Below are 11613 nucleotides of genomic sequence, written 5' to 3'. Positions count from 1 at the left end.
CAAGAAGACATAGCAATTATAAATATTTATATACCCAACATAGGAGCACCCAAATACATAAAACAGTTAATAACAAACATAAAGGAACTAATATATAGTAACACAATAATAGTAGGGGACTTAAATAATCAATCTACCTGGATGGACAGATCATCCAAACAGAAAATCAATAAGGAAACAATGATATGTTTTGAATGATATGCCAGACCAGATGGATTTAACAGATATATTCAGAACTTCTACAAAATACACATTCTTTTCAAATGCACGTGGAACATTCTCCAGAATATATCACATATTAGGCACAAAACAAGTCTTAACAAATTCAAAAAGATTGAAGTCATACCATGCATCTTTTCTGACCACAACACTATGAAACTAGAAATCAACCACAAGAAAAAATCTGAAGAGAGTACAAATACAAGGAGGTTAAATAGCATGCTACTAAACAATGAATGGGTCAACCAAGAAATCAAAGAAGAAATAAAAATTTCATGAAAATGAAAATACAATGGTGCAAAACCTTTGGGATGCAGCAAAAGTGGTTCTAAGAAGGAATTTTATAACAATTCAGGTCTACCTCAAGAAGCAAGAAAAATCACAAAAATCACAACCTAAACTTATGCCTAAAGGAGCTAAGAAAAGAACAAACAAAACCTGAAATCAGCAGAAGGAAGGAAATAATAAAGATTAGAACAGAAATAAATGATTCAAAAACTAAAAAACCAATAGAACACATCAATGAAACCAGGAGCTGATTTTTTGAAAAGATCAACAAAATGGATAAACCTCTAGCCAGTCTCATCAAAAAGATGGGGGGAGGCAAATAAACAAAATCAGAAATGAAAGAGGAGATCTAGCAATAGACACCACAGAAATACAAAGTATTATAAGAGAATATTATGAAAAATTATATGCTAATAAATTGGACAGCATGGAAGAAATATGTAAATTCCTAGAAACATATAACCTACCAGAAGTGAAGTAGGAAGAAAAAGAACATTTTGAACAGACTGATTACCAGCAATGAAATTGAATCAATAATCAAAAAACTCCCCACAAACAAAAGTCCAGGACCAGAAGGCTTTATAGTGGCAATGATATCAAATATTTAAAGTAGAGTTAATCTTTATTCTTCTCCCAAATATTACAAAAAATGAAAAAAGAAAAACTTCCAAACTCATTCTCCAAGGCCATTATCACCCTGATACCAAAACCAGATAAAGATACCAAAAAAGAGAAAGAGAGAGAAAGAGACAGAGAGCACACTACAAGCCAATATTTCTGATGAACAAAGATGCAAAAATACTCAACAAAATACTAACAAACCAAATCCAACAATACATTAAAAAAATCATCCACCACGATTAAATGGAGTTTATTCCCAAGATGCAAGCGTGGTTCCATATTCACAAATCAATCAATGTGATATATTGCATCAATAAGAGAAAGAATAAAAACTATGTGATCATTTCAAAAGATGCAGAAAAAGTATTTGACAAAGTCCAACATCCATTCATGATAAAAACCTTCAACAAAGTGGGCTTAGAGGGAACATGCTGTAACATAATAATGGCCTTATATGAAAAACCCACAGCTAACATCATACTCAATGAGGAAAAACAGAGCTTTTCCCCTAACATCAGGAATAAGACAGGGATTTCCACTTTCACCATTTTTATTCAACATAGTACTGGAAGTCCTAGCCACAAAACTAGACAATAAAAAGAAATAAAAGTCATTCAAACTGGTAAAGAAGTAAAACTTTCACTATTTTCAGATGATATACTATATATGGGAAACCGTAAAAACTCCTCCAAAAAATTACTAGAACTGATAAATGAATTCAGTAAAGTCACGACATAAAAAATCAATGTACAGAAATCTGTTGCATTCCTAAACACTAATAGTGAGGCAGCAGAAAGGGAAAGTAAGTAAACAGTCCCATTTACAACTGCACCAAAAAGAATGAAATGTTTAGGAATAAATTTAACCAAAGAGGTAAAAGATCTATACTCTGAAAACTATAAAACATGGGCAAAAGAAATTCAAGACAATGAAAAGAAATGGAAAGACATGCCATGCTCATGGGCTGGAAGAACAAATATTGTTAAAATGTCTATACTACCCAAAGCAATCTACACATTTAATGCAGTCCCTATCAAAATACTAACATCAGTTTTTCACAGAGCTAGAATAAACAACCCTAAAATTTGTATAGAACCACAAAAGGCCCAAAGTAATCTTGAAAAACAGAAACAAAACTTGAAGATACCAAAATTCTAGATTTCAAGTGATATTTCAAAGCTGTAGTAATTAAAATAGTAATATACTGGCATAAATATAGACACATAGATCAATAGAACAAAATAGAAAAACTCTGAAATATACCCACAATTATATGATCAATTATTCTTTGACAAAACAGGAAAGAATATCCAATGGAAAACAGAAAGTCTCCTCCACAGATGGTGTTAGGGAAACTGGACAGCTACATGTAAAAGAATGAAACTGGACCACTTTCTTAAAAAACACACAAAAATAAACTCAAAACAGATTAAAGACCTAAATGTGAGACATGAAATGTAAAATTCCTAGAAGAGAGCACAGGCAGTAATTTCGCTGATATCAGCTGTAGCGACTTTTTTTTAAAGATATGTCTCCTGAGGTAAGCCAAAATAAACTATTGGGACAATATAAAAATAAAAAGTTCCTGCACAGTATAGGAAACAACAAAACCAAAAGACAACTTACTGACTGAAAGAAGATATTTACAAATGACATATCTGATACAGGGTTAGTATCCAAAGTATATAAAGAACTTATGCAACTCAACACCCTAAAACCAAACAATCCAATTAGAAAATAGGCAGAAGACATGAACAGACACTTTCCCCCCAAAAAGACATCCCACTGTCCAACAGACACATGAAAAATGCTCAACATCACACATCATCAGGAAAATGCAAATCAAACCTACAATGAGAAATCACTTCATACCTGTCAGAATGGCTAAAATCAACATCACAAGAAACAACAGGTGTTGGTGAGGATTTGGAGAAAAAGGAACCCCTTGTAAACTGCTGGTGGCAATGCAAACAAATGTAGTCACTGTGGAAAAAGGTATGGAGGTTCCTGAAAGAGTTAAAAATAGAACTACCCTACAATCCAGTAATTGCACTAGTGCGCATTTACCCCCCAAATACAAAAATACTAATTCAAAGGGATACCTGCCCTCCTATGTTTATTGCAGCATTATTTATAATAGCCAAACTATGGAAGCATCCAAGGGTCCATCAATAAATAAATAAAGAATGGTGATATGGGGCACCTGGATAGCTCAGCCATTCTGTACTGCTTCTTAAAAAAGGAATTGTCGGGGCGGCTGGGTGGCTCAGTCAGTTAAGCATCTGCCTTCAGCTCAGGTCATAATCCCAGAGTCCTGGGATCGAGCGCTGCATCAGGCTCCCTGCTCAGAGGAGAGCCTGCTTCTCATTCTGCCTCCTGCTCCCCCTGCTTGTGCACGCTCTCTCTCTGTCTCACTCTTGTTCTATCTCAAATAAATCAAATCTTTAAATAAATAAAAAGGGATTGTCATTCTTACTTTGAACGCAATATAATGCTCTCTGTAGAAGTTTTGAAAGTAGTAACAGTATAAGGAGACCAGAGAAACAGTTAGAGTACTCATATGATCCTGTTTCCTGGGAACAACACCCATTCTTAATATTTGCAATATTTTCTCCTGGTCATTTTTCTTTGCATTTTAAATTTTGAGGTCAAATTGTATAATTTTGGTTTTATTTTTTAATTTATGCTTTTAATGAATATATTTTACTGTGTATCATCTCATAAACATTTGTCTATGTCTTAAAAAAATCCTTTGTAAATCTCACTTCTAATAAGTGTATAACATTCTTTAAGGGACAAAAAATCTCTGAAAATTAAGAAAAAATCACCAGATAGGAAAAATGTATGGATTAGATCCTGCAAAAGAATAGATTAGTGAATTTAAACACATAGCAGTAGATGGTAATAGTATCCAAAATGCATATAGAGTATCCAAAAAACTATCCAAAAGGAAGCACAGGGATACAAAAGACTGACAATAAATGAACAGGCCCTGTTCATTTATTGTCAGTCTTTTGTATCCCTGTGCTTCCTTTTGGATAGTTTTTTGGATACTCTATATGCATTTTGGATACTATTACCTAAAAAGGAACAAAGAATAATCATAGATTTCTTATCAAAAACTATGTAAGCCATGGGTGACCCATGGGATAATATCAAGTACTCTAGTGTACTTGAACTACTAAAAGGAGAAAAGGAGGGACAGAAACATATATTTGAAGGCATAATGGCTCCCTAATTTCCCAATTTGATCTAAACTATATACATTTATTGAGTCTAAGAAGTTCAATGAACCCAAAAAGTGAAAATAACTACCCTCCAAAAAACACAGTAAGACACATCAAATTCCTGAAAACAGTGTTAAGCAAAAAACCTTAAGAGTGATCAAAAGAAAAAAAGACGTCTTACCTAAAGAGGAACAAAGAATAATCATAGATTTCTTATCAAAAACTATGTAAAAAAGTAAGTAAACAGTCCCATTTACAACTGCACCAAAAAGAATGAAATGTTTAGGAATAAATTTAACCAAAGAGGTAAAAGATCTATACTCTGAAAACTATAAAACATGGGCAAAAGAAATTCAAGACAATGAAAAGAAATGGAAAGACATGCCATGCTCATGGGTTGGAAGAACAAATATTGTTAAAATGTCTATACTACCCAAAGCAATCTACACATTTAATGCAGTCCCTATCAAAATACTAACATCAGTTTTTCACAGAGCTAGAATAAACAACCCTAAAATTTGGGTAAGCCAGAGCAATGGAAAATATTTTAAATTGCTGAAAGAAAGTAATTCTACTTAGAATTCTGTGATCACTAAAAATAATGAAAGGCAAAATGAAGGTTTTTTTTTTTTTCCCAGAAAAAAAAATCTAGGACAGAATAGCACAAAAGGTGGGATGGAGAGTGGAAGTATAAGTTTCTTATGTTATTATTGAGGTTGTACAATAACCTTCTATAGGTTAACATAACACCCAGTGTGAACATTTTCAAATGTAAGTCAAATCATGTCAGCTCTCTGCTTAAAACCCTCCAATGGCATCCCACTTCACTCAAAATGAAAGCTACAGTCTACAACATCATGTGAGGTTGGGTGTAATCTGAACCTACCCTCAATTCCCACTACCACTGTGACCTCAATTAATAATACACTGGCAGACAAAATTAACAAGATAGTAAACAACAAGTGTTGGAGAGGATGGGGAGAAAAGGGAACCCTCTTACACTGTTGGTGGGAATGCAAGTTGGTGCAGCCACTTTGGAAAAGAGTGTGGAGATTCCTTAAAAAATTAAAAATAGAGCTTCCCTATGACACTGCAATTGAACTACTGGGTATTTACCCCAAAGATACAGATGTAGTGAAAAGAAGAGCCATCTGTACCCCAATGTTCATAGCGGCAATGGCCACAGTCGCCAAACTGTGCAAAGAGCCAAAATGTCCTTCAACAGAAGAATGGATAAAGAAGATAATGTCCATATATACAATGGAATATTACATCTTCATCAGAAATACCCAGCTTTTGCATCAACATGGACGGGACTCGAGGAGATTATGCTGAGTGAAATAAGTGAAGCAGAAAGAGTCAATTATGTGGTTTCATTTTCTTGTGGAGCATAAGGAATAACATGGAGGACATCAGAAGGAAAGGAAAAGTGAGTTGGGGGAAATATGAGGGGGAGATGAAGCATGAGAGACTGTGGACTCTGAGAAACAAACTGAGGGTTTTAGAGGGGAGGGGAGTAGGGGGATAGGTGAGTCTGGGAGTGGGTATTAAGGAGGGCAAGTATTGCATGGAGCACTGGGTGTAGTGCATAAATCTTGGAACACTGAAAAAATAATAACAATAATACATTGGCAGAAATTAATGTTTACGAGTCTCCTTTCTGTTATAAAGTTTCATCATAATTCATGATTATCTTTTCCCTGGAAATTATGAAATATTCTTTTTAAGATTTAAGGTACATGCTAAATAATACCACTTTCTTTTTCCTTGTCTGTAATTCACTCTAACAAAGAATTTCTTGCAAGTTCACATCACTTCCACTTTGCCAAATAGTCTTTCTTCCTAGAATTGAGGTCAGAGCAGAAGTTCCTGCTTGCTGGGATTTTGGTTGAAATAGATTTGAATTCATAAATCAATTTGGGGAGAATTGACATCTTAATACTGATTCTTCAAAATATATGAAGCAAAAACTGATAAAACCGTAAGGTGAAATAAATTCATAATTATGGTTGGAGATTTCAATAACCTTCTCCCAACAATCAGTAAAACATATATACTGACCACCAGTAAGGATATAGAAGACTTGACCAGTATTACCAACCAACTGATTAACATATATAGAACATTCCACCCAGCAACAGAATACACATTCTTTCCAAGTGTCCTTGGACAATTTACTAATATATTACATAGTTGAACGATAAAACAAGTCTCAATAAATTTTGAGCATCGTCAAGTCATAGAAAGTATGTTCTCTGACCACAGTGGATTGAAAATAGGAATCAATAATAGAAAACTACCTATAAAATCTCAAATATTTGTAAACTAAGTAACATACCTCTAAGTAACCTATGGAATGAATAATTGGATTCTATATATTAGCAACAAGCAGAAATTGAAATTTAAAAAACAATGCTATTTACACTATTACAAAAATTATGAAAAATTTAAGGATAAGTGTGAAAAAAAGTATAAGACCTGTACACTGAAAACTACAAAACATCACTGAGACAAATCAGAGAAGACTTAAATGGAAAGATATGTTAATCTTTAGTGTATCGTCTTTGTAGTACTAACTTCTCAGCTTTTTCCTCCTAGTTTTCTGGTTGCTGGTTGTGAATTTGTTGAATAAGCAACCTTCAAGTAAGTGAATTGTTACTGTATAAAAGTAGATTTTAAAAACTCAAAAGTGATTAAAAAGAGAGTTTGGAATAATTCAGTAATGAGAAACACATCAAAACCTACTTTACTGTAGCTGTTATCTGTCAAAATAGAGAGACCTTCACTCGCTGTGACCTTTGGAAATCATTCATGGAAGGGGTGGGCAGAGGGATGGGAAGTCGTGGGATGTACCTTGCATTGGTTATAGGACTAGAAGTTTGGCAAAAATTGTCTCTTTTTTCCCTTTGTAAATTAGTCTAATTTTTCTCTCTTCACCTAAGGAGGAGGCATTTCCCTTTCCCCCAAACCAGATTTGATTAAGGTATTTTATATTTCCTTAGTCACTAGTTTTAATGTTAAGCCTCACAAATTTAGAATAAAGAAATTTTGACTTGACATAACGAACATACGGATTTTGGCATATTGCATTTAATTGCATTCAAATACATAGAATATATATGGTGGAACAATAGAGAAACAATAGGCCAGGTCTAGTGAAGAATTCTAAAAGCTGATTAATGAGCACAGACAGGACTACACCAATGTAGCTTTTAACTCCTTCTTTCCAGCAACTTCTGTCTGCAGTACTCCAAGTCAGGAGACATTTTTAAAAATCCTATTTCTGCTTTTCTAAATCCAGGGCGCAGTACAATTGCCATTTCTCAGATTCCTCCTCCTCCCAGCACCTAGCACGGGATTTCTTTAGGCTCTCTATTAAAACTACTGTTCTAAATTCCAATTCTAAAATGTCTGGTGCAAAATTTAGAGTTCCATTAGGAAGCTTGCTGGAGATCTGTTCAGTGCCCACTTTAGGCTCTCCTGTCACCTAAGAATTTCCTGAATCAAATTCGTGACGTGCTTTGTAACTGCCTCGGCTGGAGGAGAGCTGGGCGCGGGGCGGGCACTGGACACCTGTTCCCGGCGCGGCCGCGGCCGCAGCGGCGGGAAGAGAGCGCGCGGCGAAGGGCTCGTGTAGGCGAACGCGCACGCACACGCGCGCCCGGCCGCCCCGGGACCAGGAGGGAGAGCGTTTCCAGGCGACGCGGACGTGGGGAGGGGGTCGCCACGTTCTCACAGGCGGCCTGGGTTACATAAGCGAGCCGGGCGAGGAGGGCGCTCGGTTTGCGCGGGGACTCGGGCTGTGTCTGCCCCGCCCCCGCCCGGGTGGGGTTGTGGCCCTGCGGGACCGGCCTCCCACGCCGCGCGGGGGACACCGCCCCAGCCTTGCGCCCGCCTCCGCCAGTGGTAGCCGCGGCCGCGAGCGGCCGCCCCCAGACGCGCGTGGCTTTCGGCGAAGGCGGCGGCCGCGCTCCCGCCGCCCGGCCCCAGGCAGCGGAGCATCCTCTCGCCTAGGCTTCTTCCGTCCCGGCCTACAGCTCCGCAGCCTCGCAGCTATGAGTCCCGAACCGGTCCCGCCGCCGCCCCCGCCCCAGTGCCCCGGCTGCGACTGCGGGGAGCCGTTCGCCAAGCGCTTGGAGAAGGGCGACGAGGCCTTCCGCGCCGGCGAGTATGAAATAGCAGCGGAGCTCTTTCGCTCGATGCTGGCCAGGCTGGCGCAGCCCGACCGCGGCCTGTGCCTGCGGCTGGGGGACGCGCTGGCTCGCGCGCGCCGTTTACCCGAGGCCCTGGGCGCGTTCCGCGGCGCCGCGCGGCTCGGGGCGCTGCGGCCCGAGGAGCTAGGGGAGCTGGTGGGCAGCCTCGCGTGCGCCCTGGGCCGGCGCGATTGGCGGCTACAGGATGGGAGGCCGGGCCGCGCCCCCGAGGAGCCGCGTGGGGAGCAGCCGGCCTCGGCGCCCGTCGCGCCCCGTGACCTGCTGGGCTGTCCGCGCTGCCAGCGGCTGCTCTACAAGCCGGTGACCCTACCGTGCGGGCTTACGGTGTGCAAGCGCTGCGTGGAGTCGGGGACGGCCCGGCCGCAGGCCCGGCGAGTCAACGTGGTGCTGAACGGCCTACTGGAGAAGTGCTTCCCGGCTGAGTGTCGCGTGCGCAAGCTGGCGGGCCAGGCGCGGACTCTGCAGCGACAGCAGCAGCCCGAGGCCGCGCTGCTCAGGAGCGACCAGGCTCTGGATCTGGGTAAGTCGGCCTTGGGAGCTGGCCCGCCAGCCTTGCCCACCTGTCGAGTAGCAGAGGTGGATATGGAGAGCTTTGTTCAGGCTTAGGGGCTGTTTTCTTCCGAAGGTGGTAAGGTCAGCCAGCAAGCGGGGTGGCTGGTGTCAGAGGCCAGCTGCGCCTCCTTAGTCCTGTCTTTTGCAGAACCTGCGAGGCCAAGCCTGCCTTTCACTCCCATCTGAGCTGTTTAGAAGTGAGAGGATGACCAAGTGTTTTTATTTGTCCTTTAGGAAAATGCAAATAACTAACACCCTCGAGGCGCACAAACGGAGGGCCTTGGTGATGTGGAGGATTTGCTCTGGGGGTTTCAGCTAAAGAATTCAGGAAGGATCCCTTTGCATTCTGCTTTTATTACTTGCACATTCTCTCTCAAAGGGCATTAGATGTTGTTATGATGTGATTAGCTTATTAGATAGTTGTATTAACTGGTGTCTTTGTTTAATTTTTAAAAAATAACCAAAATCTGTGACCACCACCAGGCTCTTTGACCCCTCCCCCCACCTGTTAAGAATGTGTAGTTTAAAAGACCAGACTTCCTTTTGCTACAGGTTGTATGTGATTTAAACCACTAGCCAAGAAGACTTGGTTTAATTTTTTGTTACTAAAAGAATCTTGTGTGCTGTAGTCATTATGCATTTTATTTTAAATTTAGAGTTAAGGTTTTCCCTTTTAGAGGGTGCACCTGTGTTTAAACTGGGGGATTCTTTGTTGAAGTAGAGCAGTGAAATTGCGTTATATAACAAGTATTATGTACCATTTTTGCAGCCAATATATCCACACTTTAGCAGGCTGTATATTCTTGAATTTTCATCTGTCTTGTTTATGTATATGTAGCATGGAGCAGCACTATCCAGTGGAAATACTGTGTAAGCCACATAATGTAGGTTTAAATTTCCTTTTTGCCACATGTAAAAAGTGAATAGAAGCAGATGAGATTTATCTTAATATTTTTTAAACCTATACATCCAGAATATTATTTCAACATACCTTCAATGTAAAAAAATGGAGATTTTACTTAAAAAAACTTTCAAATGCATTGTGTATTTTACATGTGCTGCCTACCTGAATTTGGATACAAAATTTTCATCAGAAATACTTCCTTTATATTTCAGTTTCATAGAATTTAGAGTTGAAAAAGTAGATTGTCATATTGAAATTGTTCCAAATTCAAAGTTTCAGCTTTTAAATTTAAATTTAAATTAGTTAAAATTAAAAAGTAAATATCTCCATTTCCCTGTTGCTCCAGCCCCATTCCTGTTGCCTACTAGCCACACTCGTAGCTAGTGGCTACTGTCTTAGACAATAGAAGTATAGAATTTTTAAAAACAGTTGTTGGGGTTCCTGGGTGACCAAGTCAGTTAAACGGCAGACTCTTGATTTTGGCTCAGGTCAGGATCTCAGGGTCCTGAGGTCAAACCCAGTGGCAGGCTCCCTGCTCAGTGGGGAGTCTGCTTCTCTCTGTCTCTCTCTCCCCTTCCTCCATCTGCCCCTCCCCCTGCTCATGCTCTCTCTAAAATAAATAAATTTTAAAGATTAAAAAGAAAACAGCTGCTGGAAATGAAGAAGATCACAATATCAACTGTTGGAGAAGATGGAGAAAATGAGAACTATCATATGCTACAGATGGGTCTGCAAATTATACACCTGGAAAATTGTTTGGTAGTATTTGAAACGTTAGTTAGGCCCTTTGGCTGAGCAGTTTCAGTAAGGTTTGCATGTATGTGCACTCAAAGAATGTACGAGAATGTGCAAGAGTGTATATCCTTATGTAGAGATAGCCCTGAAGGGGGAGCAACCCAAATATGCAATAAGAATGCAGTAAGGGGGGCGCCTGGGTGGCTCAGTGGGTTAAGCTGCTGCCTTCGGCTCAGGTCATGATCTCAGAGTCCTGGGATCGAGCCCCGCATCGGGCTCTCTGCTCTCTCGGGGAGCCTGCTTCCTCCTCTCTCTCTGCCTGCCTCTCTGCCTGCTTGTGATCTCTCTGTCAAAAAAAAAAAAAAAAAAAAAAAAGAATGCAGTAAGGGACTATGTTATGATGCCTTTTGAAATACTATACAGAGAGAAAGTAAACCAGCTACAGTTGCACACTACAGTGTGAAGAAATCACAAGCACAATGTTGGGTGAAAGAAGCCAGACTCAAAAGCATTTCTACTGTGTGATTCTATTTGAAAATCCAAACAGGCAAAATTCCTACAGCATATTATAAGTAAGGGCAATGGTTACCTTTGGGAAGCAAAATATTAACAGATTGAATCCAGTGGTACACTTAAGACACATCACGATCAAGTAAAGTGTTCATTTAATCCTTGTATATCAGCCAATGTAGTTCACTACATCTATAGAGAAAAATCATATGACCTGTGTTAACATCTTTTAGGAAAGTAGGAATACAGGGGGACTGTCTTAATATATTAAGGAATATCTACAAGAATCTGTAGCAGGGAAATCCAAATCAAAACCACAATGAGATATACCACACACTTGTGA

The 11613-nt window shown here is 39.7% G+C and overlaps 1 protein-coding gene across 1 annotated transcript in view; it reads left to right on the top strand.

Moving 5' to 3' along the window:
* The first annotated feature begins 7956 nt into the window (after positions 1-7956).
* The window catches only part of LOC125109744 (LON peptidase N-terminal domain and RING finger protein 2-like), a 40706-nt gene continuing 37049 nt past the window's right edge, over positions 7957-11613 (top strand). The window contains exon 1 of the mRNA XM_047746902.1: positions 7957-9089. Coding sequence (XP_047602858.1) covers positions 8411-9089 — 679 coding nt within the window. The 5' untranslated portion in view covers positions 7957-8410. The remainder of the gene's footprint in view (positions 9090-11613) is intronic.

The sequence above is a fragment of the Lutra lutra genome, chromosome 9, assembly GCF_902655055.1.
Source record: "Lutra lutra chromosome 9, mLutLut1.2, whole genome shotgun sequence".
Classification (NCBI taxonomy): domain Eukaryota; kingdom Metazoa; phylum Chordata; class Mammalia; order Carnivora; family Mustelidae; genus Lutra; species Lutra lutra.
The sequence above is the reverse complement of the archived record's forward strand: the minus strand, read 5'-3'. Positions and strand labels throughout refer to the sequence as shown.